The sequence below is a fragment of the Nuphar pumila genome, chromosome 16, assembly GCF_984573655.1.
Source record: "Nuphar pumila chromosome 16, dmNupPumi1.hap1.1, whole genome shotgun sequence".
In the NCBI taxonomy this organism is placed as follows: Eukaryota; Viridiplantae; Streptophyta; class Magnoliopsida; order Nymphaeales; family Nymphaeaceae; genus Nuphar; species Nuphar pumila.
Window position 1 is genome coordinate 6583785 of NC_143264.1, and position 18079 is coordinate 6601863.

Genomic DNA, 18079 nt, shown 5'->3' on the forward strand with positions numbered 1-18079 from the left:
ATCTAATGATTCAGATCTATCATAAAACACTTAAAACTTATAGGTCGGAACAAGAAATGATGCCTAATATATATATATATACACACACGAAAATTGGTAGCTACTTACTCGTTAGGTGTTCAAACGGAGGTTGCTCATGCTAAGCATCCATTGCACGACATGATGGATGTTCAACATGCTCACTCTCTCTCTTATATATATTTGAGAAGTGAACATATTAGGCCTACTTTTCTAGTTCTGTCCCGTTAAGCCTCATAATTTGAAGTGTTTTATGATAGATTTGAACCATTAGATGTGTTTAGCATGCCCAATTTGGTAAGAATCGACTCTTAGATCATGTTTTTTTTTATGAAAAAATGTAATTTTATGAGCCGAAAAAAACTGATACCTTCTTAGCCATTGATTTTGGATCACCGAAAAACCCTATATATTCAAAAGCCGGTTTCCACTAAACAAAACCTATAAATCACATCTAAGGTGTTATATGTGAGAAAAATTACAAAAAAATTATGATTTTTGAAGAGTCCTAATGGGGCAGATCAAGAAAAGGGGGCCTAATATGTTCAATATATATATATACATATATATATATATAGTCATAAATTATTATTCTTTTCTTAAATCTAACCACATGGATGTGATTTACATGCTTGGTTTCATAAGAACATGCTCTTGAACCATCTGATTTTGATGCATAAATGAGATTTTTTTCAAGGCTTTAAAATCAATAGCTCATTATCTTCATAAATATTCAAAAATCACATTTTTTCATCAAAAATACACAATCCAATGGTTGATTCTTAGTAAATTCACCATGCCAAGCATATCCATATGGTTGGATTTGCAAAAAAAGGGTTGACATAATTCCAGTTATATTTTGGTTCTCTTATTTCAGTTCTGATATTCTAGTGATTATATATATAATCACTAGAATATCAGAACTGAAATAAGAGAACCAAAATATGATAACTGAAAATATGGGCATTTCCAACACTTTTTTGCAAATCTAACCATGTTGATGTGCTTGACATGATGAATTTGGTAAGATTAGCAATCTCACCCAGCATTTACAACCACAAATCCCACTCCGCTGTACTGTAGCTCAGTACAAGTGGTACCCACAGAGGGGTAGGTTTTGTGCTTGTAAAAGCTGGGTGAGATTCACCCAGGGTTTAGAGGATCCGTTCTCATAACATAATTCTATACACTTATCGTCAGGTAGATGAAACAGATGGGCTGTATGACAACAGTTCTAAAATCATAAAAACTATATACACATTCACGGCTTCTGTCAAATACATGTTATATCCCCCCATACTCGTGAAGAGATTTTCTGCAGCTTTGTTATTCTAACATTGGGGTGGGGGTGCCCATTCAGGAATTCACTGAAAAGAGAATGAGAGATGGGGAGGGATGTGAGGTTTCACTTCTCTGGCTGCTCCTATCTGCCTTCAACCAATCACCCGATCTGTTCCGAAGGATTTCTTGTTCCTTTTTTCTACAAAGGGTGAGCGAGCACCAGATGGATGACCTTGCAATTTGAACAAGGTTGAGATTTGTCATAAGACGCCCCCAAATCCTGTGACCACACAGCAAGAGACAAAAAATCAAAGAAGGAATGCAACAGATTCAGTTTGGCAGAGAGAACAGGGTCCTAAGTACCCGCTCTTGGTCATTTATACTCTCAATGAATTGGAGTTAGGGAAACATGGACCGCAATCTAAATGCGTTAAGAGCCGTCTGCAATGCCATTCATCATAAACAGCAATGCAAGACCATAGGGGCCGAATCAAGGAAAAGGAAACAAGTTGTGCACAGATAAATATCGATTCAATGATAAGACATGCATATGAAAGCACAGTTGGGAAATGCCAGAATGAAAGGATCACCGACATGCACAAGGGAAACACAAACATGAAATAGATATAGAATGGTGGACCATAGCTTCATTAGATACAGTTGGAATAAATAGTAAAAGGAGCTACTAAGATAAGAAATGAATCAAAGAGAAAAGATTACCAATTTGTTTGAAAGAAGCAGTTCTATGAGCCACCAAGCCATCTGCGGAACCTCTCTAGTTTTCCAACATTGAAAGATCTCACATGGTCACCACTCAAAGAATTCCCACGAGGTGCACTTATCCTTTTCCTACGAGTACGATATAAGAAGTCCTCCGTATCTAGAACATAGGAAGCCTGTCATATATGCATTTTAAGATCAATAGCCTGACAGAAAAGGTGCATTATATTAAACAGATTATAGTAATTATTTTGACATGAGATACCAACGGGGGCTCCACTTGTCTGGTAGGAGAAGATAGTGCACGTCACCTTGTGTTGGGACGTTGCAGGTTCAAAACCCAATGGTATAGTTGTATAACTGGTAGGGGTCTGCATACCCCCCCCCCCCCCGCTTGCCTTTCAATATATATATATATATATAATTTTTTTTTTATTTTTTTTTTGACATGAGATTTTGGTCTATCCCAAAAGGCAGGGCAATCTCCAGACACGAGCACCTGGGAACATCTCTCTTCTTGACAGGGGTGCGATTGTCTGAGATGGATAAGAGATAGAACTCCCTTGTGGAGATTATTTTGATGCACCCACTTATCCAGAAAAAGAAAGATAAGCTGGGATTTTCCAATTTATCCTACCTTTTGGATAAATAGGTGAATCCAAAGTCCAAACACCACACAAGGGATGAAAACCAAAGCCATAACTTGACAGAATAAAGAATACCTTAGAGTTGCTGCAAGATATCTTGCACTCCAAACCATTAACAACTTGAACACCTTCCATTGCCTTGGATATAGAGAGGTATTCATTATTGGTAGAACATTTCTGCATATTCCTGAAAAAAATATATATAAATTAGTCATCCAGATTTAAAATAGTCATTAGAGATAAAGAAGCCATAGAAGCAGTTCTTCTAATTTTTGATAAGAATGCCAACCTTCCAAGGAAAAGTGGACGTGTTTCTTTTCTCACGGGATTGATTGTCAAAAACTCATTATTCAGATATGCTGCAAATGTGGGATCCATAGTAACAGCTGTAACTTCAGTTTTTTCATGCCCATAATCCATCAGCTGGATGGACAAACAAGTTGGGTTGGATGACTGCAAAAACAATTATGGGCACATTAGTGCTGATAAAAAATCACTCACTTCTACATAATATATAAATGCCATTGAGCAAATGGACAAAAAGAAGTGGCATGAACAAAGTGGAACAGAGATGAAGAAGCCTACACATTCAAACCGATATATGTTCTCATCATGCAAAAGAATGCGAGTGTTTTCATGATAAACCAGATCAACAAATTTCATAGGTGATCTGGACTTCTCATATGCATGCAGCTGAAGAAGCTTATTGTCCATGTCATCGGATGAGATTGCTTGGAGCTGAAAAAGATATTACACTTAACTCATATAACATACCAAACTTTAACAATCAAAAGATGGAAAATGTAGGAACAAGAAACCGACCTGTTTGACAAGCTTAAATATCAACTTATCCAATGTGAATAGGACATAAGATTGTGTACCGATGATAGCTCGGCAGTCATCTTCAAACCTAGCATTGTCAGCAGTACCATCCAGTAAACTGTACAAAACGCTCATGAACCTGAACACCAAAATAAGGAGATAAAAAACTGTTAACACAAACAGAATCAATCAACGAGAAATGAAAGATACAACGGATAGAAACTCACTTAGCATATTGATCAGGTGGATTTGTATCTTTTGAAGACCTCCACTTCCTTTCAGCAGAAGCAGAGTTCACCTTAGCTGAAAGAATTCTCTCATACAATGTCTGGAAACAAGAGATAACATCACAATCTTTGAACATAGATACCATATTACCATGAAATAAACTATTCAATTTAGATGTATCACCTACCTGGTGAAGCCTAAAAAGCACATAGAAAGAGTCGTTCCCATAGAAAATTCTAGATTCTTTATTGCCCCTGTCACGTAATGCTGGTGGTACATACTTCGTGAGAGGCTTCACTGCCATGAAGGAACGCTCAGAAAAGGATAAATGTATCCGTTTTCCTTCACATTCAAGAGCATCAGCCATGCCTTCAGCTTCTCCTTCGCTTTCAGCCTTGACATCATCATCTTCTTCCTCTTCATGTTCCTCATGAGAACACTCATCAGCATCACCTGACTCACTACCAGAAACATCCTCACCGGCCTCAGACACATTTTCACTGTCAGTTGATCGGTGAGCACTTTCCTCCCCCTCATCATCCGCATCGGCATCATGCTCTCCTGCCTCGCCACAACACAGGTCTTCATCTTCTCTACACCTCCCATGACACTGCCTACTCTCAGAACCATCTTTTGCTTTAGAAGCAGGTTCCTGGGCAGCATCACGGTACACAGCAAAATTATCTTCCTCAAAATCCGCATTTGGTGATAACTCACCCTCTTCTCTCTCTACTTTAAAGTTGCTATGAGCAACAGAATCCTCGTATTTGTTTCCCACTGTGCTGGGCTTATTCTCTGCTGCACATTCTTCACTTGCAGTGCCAACTTGCCTGCTGTTTTCTCCAACCTGTCATATAGATAGCAAAAGATTAATAGCTATAAAATGTTAGCTAGAATACAAGGCCAGAAACTCCAACATGAATAAGTGTTTCTTTTTCTTTCGTACTTTGTTTGGAGTCGCATGAGACAGAGACAGAGACAGAGACAGAGAGAACAACCAATGGAACATCATGCATTCTTTGACATGGAAATCTGAATCCAATGGAACCATGTTTGCCATTCAATATTTCAGAATGCATGGCATGCCCAATCGGACAAGCCAGAGTTCAGCAACCAATATTGGAATATCAAAAATCTCTGCTGCTCAACACTATCAACTAATACATACACAAAATATTTAGAGAGAAGCAACATTCCAACCAAAATACTGAGATCAAGTAAGAACTGATTGACTTTAAAGAAAGATGAAAAATATAACTTCCACCATTTTCATAACATAAAAAAAGAGGGCCCCTTTGTTGGACACGTTTTTGAGACTTACCTCAGCAGGAGGAACGCCATCCATATGCTTGGGTTCAACTACACTTCCTACAACAATATGAGATGGCCTTGATGATGTGGTCGTACCTAAGAGTGACAACACAATGTTAGTCGTAACAGGATCCGGTTAAAAGGAAAATGTAACAGAAAGACAACCGCTGCATTCCACTACCCAAACATGATTTAAAACTTATGAAACGTTTGATTCACAATTGAGCACATGATTGTACCAAATCCATCCAAATGAGAGAACTCAACACAAAACAGAATAAATGACTACCATTAATTGGGAAAATATTGACTACACATAGGTTCTGACCACCCTAGATGAAACTCATAGGGGGCAGGTCATTTTGACTAAATCTGACCCCATGGATGTGTTCAGCATAGTCAAAATAGTAGGAATCAACCCTTGGATTGTATCCTTTCAACGTAAATTCTGAGGGTTGAAAATTCGATAAATTGTAGGTCATTGACTTTATAACCCCTGGGAAATCTGATATACACGTCAGAAAACATGATCCAAGGGCTAGTTTCAACTAAACCGAACATGTAGATCACATCTGGAGGATCAGATCTGGAAAAAAATAAAGAAATGGAGTTTTCACTTGTGGGTTTGGAACCCATGAGTGTAGTCAACATTCTCCCAATCACTTCGTATGAATATACCTACCTGATATATTTTCTAGATTAGGTTTTGCTTGATTGTATTCTTCTCTTATGCCCTGTGAGGAATTACGCTCAGGTAACCGGTCACCACAAGCACTATTTAAATTAGCTCCAGACATCTCATTGGCTATAGAAGCACCATTCTGCACTTTCACATTCTGAGTACTTGCACAAGAATCATTCTTATGCATGGCATCTACCTCACCAAAACCATCTTGTTTAACAAGAGTGTTCCCATTCACCAACTTAGCCCTTGAGGCATTTGCATGCGCCGTGAGCAGAGTATCAACACAATTACCAACAGAATTCGATGGCTTTGAGTTGCGGTTAATACCATTAGCACCTGGACAGTTATCACGTTCTGCAGCACAAGCTGCACTACCTTTGCGAGTATGACTCTTTGACTTAACCACTTCTTCAGTGTCTTCTGCACCCTGAGGTCGAGGAGGGACACCAAGCATGGGTTCCAGGAAAGTAGTCCAGATCTTCATCACTTTATCCAGCTGTTCAACAGTTGGACAGACTTCTACGCATGAGTACTTAATGATCTGATATAAGTCTTCATTAACATCTGGATCAGTGTACTCAAATTCAAGGTTAGGAATTATAGGTCGCCTGTTCCCAGCAGCAATTGCCAGAAGCACATCATCCGCTTTTCGTTTTTTCTCATTTATCTCTTTAATCTCTGTCAATAAAGCTGCATAAGATAAAAAATTCCATATATCAGAAAGATAAAGTAGAGACTAGCAAGACAAGCAAATGAATAAATAAAAGAATACAAAATAAGAAAGCTGGCCACACTACAGGCAACCAAAAAAATGGATCTACTCATTGCTCACTCACATAACCAAAATATCCCCAAGTGAAATGACAAACATATGCCAGTTTTGTGACTGCATATTTGATCATTTGACAAATAGGGGAGATAAGTGGTGAACAGAGAGGGGTCTGTTTAATTTATCTACATATATGACCGTGTGTAGTTCCTGGAACTACACAGTTTGAATTTTATGAAATAAACCAAGTCTCGCACCGTGAATGATTTATATGACTTCAATCAATTCACTCAAACACCAAATCCTAGCCAAGCTAACGCCATGTTTGTAAGAATTTAACTGCTTCCATTGACAAAACTGTCTTTGACTGAAACAAGGACTTACACTATACAATTTAAACAGGAATTGGATAACATGAGTAGCAAGTGTGCAAAAAAATGAGCCCACCTTTAGTACTCAAGCTCTTCTTATCTTGTTGCTTGAAATAAAAGCTACGATGATCGAGAGATTTATGATAGTTCTTAGCATACACTTCAGCCCAAACTTTATTCATATCCGAATGGCATCTTGACCATTCTTCTTGCTTTTGCTTCAGGCGAGTTAGTATAACAGGCAATGCCACATTTGCATTCTTGCGCAACAAGTCAATCACATCCAAACCATGATCACCATATATTCGCTCAATGCATCTCAAATTTATAGCTGGAAAATTTGAAAGAAAATGGAAGTCAATGAGGTTTCAAATACGATTAACCTACTAAGCTACTATTATTTGAGAAAAGGGTGCTTTAGTTTCTCCAATCACACTTAGCATACAAACCATTCAAATGGTCTTCTATCTGGATTTGGCCATCTGGTTTTAATGAATTGTTATGCATCTTTTCCAAGAGCTCCTCCACACGCTTAGTAGTCAAATTTGTCGATTCCAACAACATGTCCAGCTCAAACCTGACAGCACCTCACCAATAGGCAATAGAGTAAGAGCGGAAATCAGCACATGAAGGTGAAAAAAATCTAAGCTGGAATCAAGCAACCCAACATGACAGGTTTGCAATTAAAAAAGTCAGACTCAGGCATTCATTGGACTAGGCCCTAATGGATACAAGTCCCCTATCATATCAGTTCAAGTACCGCAAGTCAACACTTAGTTGCAAGACATTCATTAGGACTCAAAGCCTAACTGGGCTTCCATCTGTATCTGGGTCTAGAATTTGAAGCTATAGAAGCAAAACTGATGCAAAACAATATCATATGGTATTTGGTAATAAAAAGGGAACCTTACTACAGCCAACATGAAAATAAAACTACACCAAGCATCACTGAATATAACATAATGATCTTCAAAATATACAAGTCCGCTAGTGTATCCAAATGATTTCTTACAATAGAAATAATCCAAAAGAATGGAAAATTACTTGCATTGAAAACATATTAAAGAAATCAACTGATAGGAGCATATTTTCAAGTGTAATCCCTTAAGAAGAACTCTACCTATCATCTTCACATCTGAACAGACTCTCCTCATATTGGTTCTTCCTCATATGTTTAAATGAATAGTCCTCACTTCCAGAAGTTACGGATACCCAAAAATCATTCAGCACAGCTGCACCAAGCTCTGTTCTATGGCTTGAAGGAAGTAATTGATACTGCACAAGAATAAGCACAAAGACTCAATCTGAAAAGTACAATCTAATGTAGAAATCTGTGTCACATAGACACGGACACGGGTACATGACATGATTAGAACATTCCTGGTACGCTACAAGAAATTTGCAAAACCAGGGTATGGGGATATGGCCGTGAGTGTACACAGAACACTTCTAGATCTTTATGATTATAAACACTAAATAGTAATCCGCATTGGAAATTGATATGTAATGTAATCAAATCACAAAATCAAATGAAATGAAAGTAAATACAAAATGAAAACCAAGATCATGAAAAGAAATAGATGAAGCTAGGGACACAGTTGACCACGCCTGATACAGGTTGGACTGTGTTCATGAAGTGTCATGGTGTATCCAGTGTCGTGTCCGGTGCCATGTCATGTCGACACAGACACACATGCTAAATGAAGTGTCCATGCAAAATAGAAGAGAATATCTAGAACAAAGGAGCCAAACAGATTCCTCACATGCTTTGGAAGGAGACGGTAGCTAGGCGAACACCTCTGACAGCCAGAAAGGTCAAGCTCTGAAATAGGTTTATTCACAAATTTATCTTTATTATTTAACACTGAACCCTTGTGGCTAGCCGAGTCTTTTGGAAAAAAAGGAGAAACTCTCTCTGGTCTTTCCCTTTCTTTTTCTCTATCCCTTTCACGGTCCCTATCCTTTTCACGTTCATCTTTGTCACGATCTCTGTCCCTGTCCTTGTCTTCAGCCTTCATTCTCTTTGATAGATGGCCTTCAAACATTTCTCCATAATTTTCAAAGCAAGCATAAGAATACAATATTCGATTGAATATCAAAAGCTAACAATTTGAAACTTCTCATCCAAGCAGTTAAATTGTAAGAAAAGCCCCAGTAGAATATCAATAATAATGGTTATGAACATGATGCAGTACAAAGGATTGCACTTACTTTTATTAAAAACGCCTTCAAGGAAACCATCTGTTGCATGAAATATTCCCGTTAGAAAAAACACATTAAAAATGCATCCAAAAAAGAAGGTGCCTAAAGAAAGCATAAATTTATTTCATAATTACCAATATTCTCACAGTGAGATAGAAATTCATTGAACCCTTCCATAAGATCTGGATGCTTCCCAAGCAAGTCAGAGACCTAAAATTGAAGAATGTGCTGATTATGTTAGACATTTATGTATAACAGTAGGAAAAAAAAAGAAAGTGATGCAACATATAATCAGTTATGATTTTCATATCAGCCGAGGCATTTATAAAGATTAACACTGAACCAAAGACCAGGTAAGTTCGAACATTAATGAATGCGGAAATTTTCTGAAAAAATAATATTTACAAGTTTGTGTCCAATATCCTCTTGGAGTCGCAAGGGGCGAGATGGACTGCGCAAATTCTCATTGTTCTGTTGGCAATAGAAAGGGGAAAAGAAAAAGAACAAAGATTAAGCCATTCACATGCCAGGCTAACTGAAACTACTGATTTATTCTGAAGCTTTTCTAGCAGCAAAGAAGAAAAAGAAAGGATGCATTGATGGGTGAAAATATGAACCCTCCCAGCTTTGCCTGCCATAATAATTCCAAATGGTCAAACAGCACAATTATTTTATGTTTCAAGGGTTCCTGGCTCCAAAGAGACAATCTGAACAGATTTTCCAAATAAGATGCCAGAAGTTATAAGTATTTTGTTAGTAAACGGTGATCCCCTAATCGAATATGAACAAAAAACTCAAGAAAACAATAAAACTGCAGTTTCACATCAAACTCTATTCTCAACTGAATGCAAAGGATGAAAAACAGTAATCAGAGAAAAAAGGGCATATAGGATCACAAAATGGACGTAAGGAACATGTTACTCATGCAAAGTATAAAGTCAACTAGGATAAATGCATCATATCGACATCTCTCACATAAATCAGATACACAATGTGACTAACTTGTGATCTAGATGATGATGAGAACTTCACGTGAAGATGAGGTATTTGGGAAAATACTTAAAAAGTAATAATAACATTAAACAGCTTCCTGGTTGCGTGAGTAATGCTAGTTGCAAGAGTCAACTCTAGGAGCTACAACAGAAAAGTTAAAGGCAAAAGGTATTATAGATGAAGAAGATCTCATAATGTTAAAGATTCATTGCATCAAGCTGTCTCAAAATTTTAGGGAATGAGTAGTCTGAGGAGCAAAACTAGCTCCAACATCACAACCCATTAGGCAAATGCTCAAGTAACTCACATGATGATTTTCACAACTCAATTGGGCTGCATTTAATGCTCGGTTAAATAGTGATCCATGTTTCCACGTACTTGCCAACATGGCCACATATATGCTATGTTCTCATATTCAGGTGGGTGTCTGTGCATATTGGATTCTATCATATCGAGACCACGGTCAACAAGCCACATATGTTAGTCAGATTAGGGGGCTGATCCCCACCCAATCCATTCAGCTTTTGCTCCTGCCTAAAAACAATGATCCAACTTGGAACCTATCCAGATGTTACTGGGAGCTTATCCAGATCAACTACTTACATTCATCTCTATCTCTGGCCCATATTTGAAAATGGCCCGAACCCCAGGCCTCAATCCCGTCCATCCCTATGAAGCAGAATCATCAGAGAGTCCATTCCTTTGTCACTACAGGGTTGTTACTTGACTTGCCAGTTTGAACCAATAACTTGGAAACCTTCAATCATTTTCTTGTTAACAGGTTTACACAATCACCATTGAAGTCAAAACATTGAACAGTTTTTGCCATTTCATTTAGAATGTGTTTGCATCATGTGATAAGTTTCTCCGGGTGGAGAAACTTATCACGGAGAAAAGACATTGGATCACCCCAGCGACTTTTTCTCTCCGTTTTTTAGGGAGAAGTACTTCTCAAAATGGCAGACAAGTAGGGGAACTTTATCATGCTTTGATAGCGCACGTGGGGCCCACCAAAAAGGAAAGGTTTTTCTGGGCGGAGAAAAAAAAATTGGCTCCATCAAACGCCCTTTTAATTAAGAAAATTTTCTACAAAATTTTTAAATTCACAGAGATCTATTATGGTCTCAAGGTGAATATATTACCAAATTCTGCAATTCTGGGCGTGAAATAATCTCAGTGCTGTAGATATGCAGGCATTGCAGGAACTCCTGGTATCTGGGATGGTCTAATCTCTCTTTGACTTTGTCACAGAAAATGAATTCTTGTGCATACATACCTGAAAAATGGCATTGTGTTAATAGACCAAAAATTCCAGATAATAAATTGTGAAGCTCATGAAATATGCCATATGGTAACATCTACAAAAATGAAAAGAAAAAAAGGCCTTCCCTCTCAAATGCCAAAAGAGCAATGAAAGGGTAACAGATAACAGATCAAAACGTGCATAAAGTCCAACAGTCAAAATGCAAAAAAAGTACTGAACAGCCAATTATTTTGATATTTCCAGTACATAAATGCAAAATTAACAAAAAAGTTAGAAAAATATCCCAGCGAATCTGACAAAACAGAAAAGGCCAAAGTGAATTTAGCCACTATAAGAAGATACCAGTATGGCTAATCATGCATACCAAGTAACAACTGGTTATAGAGATATTCACATTATTCAGCTAGATCACAACAACGTTGGACTCATACATGCGTAGTCATTAATGTGAGTCTCTGTTCACCAACAAACTCCGCTCATATCCAGTCCATTAGTGACAAAAATACAATAACAGTAAACTGAATGAACATGGATTGAACCACTTCTCATTTAATATAACTGGGCAACATCTGCACATATCTGTCTGCTTGTTTTTTAGATCTCTAAACACAACTTGCCAAACCACAAATGGACATTTGAATTTTTTCTTCTAGAGTTGAAAAAAGGAAGACACCAATGAAAAAGAAAATGGAAGGTTGAACAGCAAGATATATTCCCAAATCACAAGAAAGAACAAGCTTTCACCACAAACATGTCAAACATACAAGTGATAAAGGACACTACTGTCACAAGGTCTATCGCATTTGTCATGAGAAAGGGACTAATATCATCAAGGAGTAATGAATAGTCACACTAGTTTAATGTAAAAGTGGCATGCCAACAAAATAGGATTCAGAAAAAGCACCATTATAACCATTAAAAAAATAACTAAAATATAAAGCCACGACCAATGTTAAAAATGAGCCTCAAGGCGCAAAAGGTGCGCCTCGCCTTGAGGCGAGGCCTTTTGTGCCTTGAGGCACTAGCCTAAGGCGTAAATGCCCTGAGGCATACGCCTCATACGCTATGAGGCATGCGCCTCAGGGCGACACACACCTTATATATATCGGGTCAAATGGGGGTCACCCAATTTTGAGGGTAAATAGAAGAGGCCCTGATGGCTACCCTCGTCTCCCAGATCTCTCGTCTCTCGGTCTCCCTATCCCTGCTCTCTCATCTCTGCTCTTCCTACTCTCCTGGTCCCTGCTCTATCGTCTCTCTCTTTTGCAACCTCTCTGCCAAAAAGAAGAAGAAGAGGCCGACATGTATGCTCTCTCTCTTGTCTCTTTCTTTGTCAGTGTCTCTCTTGTCTCTATTCCCCTCTCGCATTTCATTAAAAAGAAAATGCACACCTTGATATTCCTCATATATTCTATAATCTATATGCTTTTGTGCTAAGGTGACTTGTAACACATCATTGTAATGTATGTTGAATATGAATTTGAATTCATTGGATTATATAAAGCATTGACTCAATTTTTTTGAGGGGTGCCATGTGACTTTGAGTTTTTATAAATTTTTGTGTTAATATATATATTTTCTTATATGCATTTTTGCAGTTGAATAATGGGAAGAGATGTAGGATGGGATCATAGAGTTAAAATTCAAAATCTCACTAAAGATCCCAAACTCATAGGACATGTAATTTGTAATTACTGTCATAAAGAGACCATAGAAAGCATCAACAGGATGAAACATCGCTTAGCTTACATGAAACAAATGATGAGTCGATTGTGGAAAAAGAAGATCGAGTGTTGCCTAATGATCCCAATTGGTTGGAGGATTCATGGTTGGACCTGAACTTCAACATAAACGCCATTGAGCATGTGCCTATTGAAAAAGTCACTTAACATCATGATTCACAAAATGGTTTTAGGCAAGATAGGTCTTCAAGAGATTTAGGCAAAGCTATATTCCTTTTATCTTGCTATGAATATAAATATATTTTTTTAATTATATACAATAAGTATTTAATATATAATTTTTTAATAAAAGAAAAAAAAAACAAAAGAAGTGACTGAGAATGTGGAGGAAGAAAATACAGATGATAAAGAATCACATAATGAGGATGAAGGATAATGTGTTTATATGGATTCCTCAAATGATGACATTGAAGACTTGGATATTGATGATGACGAGAGACAAAAAGAACCTAGGCCACAATTCATACCATAGGACTATGGGCATTTATATGTTTTTTTGGGTATTTCATTTGCACTTGTGAATGTTGTAACACTCGCATTTTGGAGAGTTTTGGACAAATATATTAACATTTGGTTGTTAATGCCAATATGCATTTTCTAATGATGACATGATGTTGTTAATGCCAATATGCATTTGGTTGTTAATGTGAATTTTTTATTGAATGAATATTCATATTTTATTTCTTAGATCCTTACATAGAGCAAGTTGTTGCATTAATGTTACTTTTACATGTTAATCTCATATTTTTCGGTATTTATTCGAGATTTTTTATTTCTTGTTGGTTGTTGCTTTATCAATAAAGCATTTTTTATTTATTTGTAATTTTAGATATTTTTTTAAGATTTCAAAAAAAAATTGAGGCTTACGCTTTACACTTGCTTCAGTTTTTCGTGGAGCGCCTTGCTTCACCTCAACACTTTTCACAACATTGGCCATGACCAAATCTCTACCAATAAAGTAACAAATTAAGTAGGACTGACACATAAAAGCAAAGAAAATAAAAAGTTGTTGGTGACCCAAAATCAGTTGAGATTTTTTGACATGCAAATTTATGCTCCTTTAGCATAAAATCACTTTAAATGTTTAAAAAAGGGAAAACAAAGCAAGAAAAAAAATACACCAGTATAGCCAACAATGACTTTCTGCAATTTACTTTGCACAAAAAAGATTCACTAAGTTTACATACTTCTGGCATTCTGTTTTTCTATCATATGTAAGGTGAAGCATGTGCAGAATAGCTCATCTATATACATTACCAATCTTGAGAAGCAACTCACTCTTTAGGGCAAGCTTGTCTTCAAAGGACGAAGCTAACACTGGCTGTAAACCAAAACTTTCAGCCCCATCTCCTGCTTGTGATGGATCAATCAAGTCATCAGTTCTTCTACCAGACTTCCTCTTCTGGGGAAGGCGAAACGTGTTTTCCATGTCCCTGTCTCTGTCATTATCTAGATCTTTATCATCTTGATCATGAAATCTCCTCTCCTTCTCTTCTTTCTTGTCTTTCTCTTTATCAATCCGTTTCCTTTGTTCCTTTTCAAGTTTCAGAGGTGCTTTGTCATGTTCCTGGTCTGGGCGATCAACACTGAGATCGCGATCAGCATGTGAATTAGGCAGTCTCTCCCTCTAAAAAACCACCAATTTGAAAGAGATGTAGGTCATTACCGAGGACACTTTAGCTGAAACACAAATATAGGAAGCATTCAGAAATAACATACCTTTTCATGCATATGTCTCATTGTGCCCATGGCAGAGCCCCTCTCCTCCCTGCGCATAAAATTTCCTGACACATGCCTTCCAGCTGGAACATGTTGAACAGGAGCTGCAGTTGTGGGATCTGGCAGGAAGTGTGTGAATTCTTCAAGTAAGTCATGGTGCTCCCGAAATAGAGAAGCTACCTGCAAATGTTCAAATATATTATCGGAAAACTACAATCATAATTAGCAGGTGAAAAAAGAGATCCAAGATTACGCTGCTTTATATAGAGATTAGAGAGCTAATTCAAAAGTTCATCTGTTGCATACAAAACCCATCACAATTAAAAGATATACCTCCTGGTAAACTTCAGTAATTGATTTGCACTCCTTCCTATACTGATTCAAAATCTCTAGAAATGCTTTATACACACGTTCATCATGCTGGAAACGAGTCTGCATTCCATAACAAACACAAAATATCAATAAGCAAGGCACGGCACAAATATCCAAAACCTAGCTTTAAACAATACCAAAATTTCATAAGAAAATTGATAGCTTTGGCTAAAACATTTACCTTTATCTTGTTAACAAAATTGATGGCTTCCTCAAACTCGACCGGTTTCTTGGGTGGAGGATCATCCTCTGATGGGAGGGTGATCTCATAGCCCTTTGGCAAGAACGTGTTAAAACCCAAAATGAGGTCTCTGTGCCCCTTAAATAACTCCTTAACCCTCATAATTACACCAGCTGTATCAATCCTGAAACGAGTAATGAAAATTAGAATCTGTCCAAGACTGGAAAAAAAACTGAGAGAAGTATTATTACCTTTGTGCCTTGAATTCTTTCATCACTTCAAGGAACTCATCGTATTTTTCCTTCTTATCATGAAACATCTCTCTCACTGCCTTCAAGTACGCTAGGGCATCCCCCGTGGTTAATTTCTGCGCCCCTCCAGAATTCTGAGGCGGCCCAGACCTATACACCATAAACACGAAAACGAAAAAAAAAGTATTACAGTAAAGCCTCAAACCAGAAATTCGATGAAAAACACAATAAGAATAACAAAATCGCATTAACGTTAAACTCCCCACAGAAGCCCTTCTTCAGAAGTTTATTTCTCCTAAACTGGTAAGGATTAGTAGGAAACCATCTTTAACATACAGATTGTTAACAAGAACGTAACTCATCACAAGATTGGGTTCCAGTGCGAAAACATAACCCGAAATTTATCATGTATTCTTCTAGTAAATTACCAAAGCAGACTAAGCTTAGTTTCTGGAGCAGGGACTCATATAAGAAAGATTCGCAGATGGTGGCGATCACAGTATGTAGTAACTGACATCTATTTTATCGCGATACAATTATTCGGCGTTAAAAACAAACAAGTATATTGATCTCAAAAGAAACGCAACTAGGAGATCCCGAAAAAAGAAGGCCAGTTATCTTCAGAAACCCTACTTGTCATGATGAAAACAGAAAATTAATCTCAAGAAACAGTCAACCGGGTTCAAATATTTGTCATCAGCTACACAGAAATCATCCATATACTCAAATGTCATCTGATCAAAAAGCGCTAAATGCAAGGATTTTCCACTAAAATTGAACCACAAAAGGCCCAAAAAATCTTTTATTCACAACGTCGTCCACAAACTCCGTGCTTAGGAGAAGCACACACAAGCCGCTTCTTTGTTCCGTAATACAAAAGCCGAAAAATCAAATTTTGAGGCTTAGCAAACATACTTGCCACAATGGGTTTTTTCTGCTCAATTTGAAAAGGGAAAAGAAAAGGAGAAGCATACCAAACCCTAACATAAACTAAGATCTCCGCGTCAAACCTTTTTTATTCTTCAGAAGCCTATTACTGCAAAACTGAAGACGACCACAATGGCAAAACCATACGAAACTCGGACGTTTAAAAGAAAAAAAATATTGAATCATCGCAGAGCCGGATTTTCAAGTTATCAGAATGCGAGCTATTCCTTCTAGAACGAATTGTTCAAACGCTAAAGAGGCATCTCATCAGAAAATAAAAAATATTTGAGGTTTCACAACAAAAAACACTATTTTCTCGAAATTCATCGTTACGATCGTAAGATACACGCCACGAGAAACTTTGGCTGAGATGCAGAAAATCGGTTAAAACTCTCTTAAAATCCCGAAAAAAAAATAAAACAAGAGAGAGAGAGAGAGAGAGAGAGAGAGAGAGAGAGAGAGAGAGAGAGAGAGAGAGAGAGAGAGAGAGATTACGACTCGCCGCGCGAGGGAAAAGTCGGCCGCTTCATATGAGAACTCATGTAGCTTTCTTCCCGAGACCTCTTTACCTCCGGAGAGCTCTCCGCCTTCACCCGCGACTCCCTCATGGCCCCGCAACCATAATCTCACCCCCCTCTCCGCACGCAGAATCGACGTTTCTGACCCGAACGACGCTCCAAAACCGCTCGATCCTCGCCGTCGCCCGCTCTTCAGCCAAATTCCGTCCGACAGCTCGAAGCTCACCGCAGATCCGCCAGCCGAAAGCAGTGACCGCCGGCAACAGAGCGGCCAAGCACACACACAGAGAAGAGAGAGAAGAGAGATGTTCAATTCTTAACTTCGACCAACCCGACGAGAAGATGGAATCCAAGACGTCCGTTCTCCGCCGTAACCGAAATAAAAAGGCAGAATAAAGAGAGAGAGAGAGAGAGAGAGAGAGAGAGAGAGAGAGAGAGAGAGAGAGAGAGAGAGAGAGAGAGAGATCTGTGTAATTTAGAAGCAAGAAAAAATAAGAAGACGAAGGAACCGAAGGAGAAGGAGAAGGCGAAGAGAGAGAAAGAAAGAGAAGCGCCAACCTGAGAAGAAAGACTCCTCAGAGAGAGAGAGAGAGAGAGAGAGAGAGAGAGAGAGAGAGAGAGAGAGAGAGAGAGAGGAGGAGGAGGAGGAGAGGCGTCTCTGCTTTACCCGTTAATTAAACGAAAAAGAAGAGAAGCAAGAAAATATAATTAAAAACTAAAAAAGACGGCAAATAGAAATTTGAGAGCGGGACAGAGGTGGAATACTTGATTTTGTAAGAGGCCATAATCGTCACGTATTAAATGACACGCAGCGGGAGACGTTTTTTCATTAAAACCTAACTCGAAAGCAAGGGGTAGGGATCCGTTGACCAACCGGCGTGGTTTGAGTGAAAGTCTGACCCCATAGTGACTCGGCCCAGGGGTGTGATCTGCCTGGCCTAGTCTCTCATGGCTCGATAAAAAGGGTCACCACGGTCTTGGTTAAGTTTGGTTTGTGTCGTAAGGTCACGTGTAGTCAAATGCGAGTCTTTGACTAGAACTTGGTGTCTAAGACCTTG

At 38.2% G+C, this 18079-nt stretch overlaps 1 protein-coding gene across 5 annotated transcripts; it reads right to left on the bottom strand.

The window, feature by feature from the left end:
• Positions 1 to 1219: 1219 nt before the first annotated feature.
• LOC149812796 (paired amphipathic helix protein Sin3-like 4) lies at positions 1220 to 17487 on the bottom strand. Of its 5 annotated transcripts, none has more exons than XM_089992343.1 (24): positions 17002 to 17252; positions 15577 to 15726; positions 15326 to 15509; positions 15106 to 15204; positions 14773 to 14952; positions 14332 to 14680; positions 11190 to 11323; positions 9460 to 9525; positions 9189 to 9264; positions 9064 to 9093; positions 8616 to 8899; positions 7973 to 8127; positions 7302 to 7429; positions 6929 to 7183; positions 5710 to 6402; positions 5038 to 5123; positions 3904 to 4563; positions 3716 to 3816; positions 3489 to 3627; positions 3252 to 3404; positions 2956 to 3119; positions 2742 to 2853; positions 2020 to 2195; positions 1220 to 1579 (listed from the first exon to the last, which is right to left on the bottom strand). In XM_089992343.1, exons 1-23 carry the CDS (start codon positions 17109 to 17111, stop codon positions 2043 to 2045), a joined length of 4461 nt encoding a protein of 1486 aa, XP_089848469.1. In that variant the 5' UTR covers positions 17112 to 17252; the 3' UTR covers positions 1220 to 1579; positions 2020 to 2042. The 5 variants fall into 5 exon arrangements, with proteins under 5 accessions (XP_089848469.1, XP_089848471.1, XP_089848468.1 ...); XM_089992345.1 differs by having other exon boundaries at positions 8616 to 8887; positions 16999 to 17252; XM_089992342.1 differs by having other exon boundaries at positions 16999 to 17252.
• Positions 17488 to 18079: the final 592 nt, after the last annotated feature.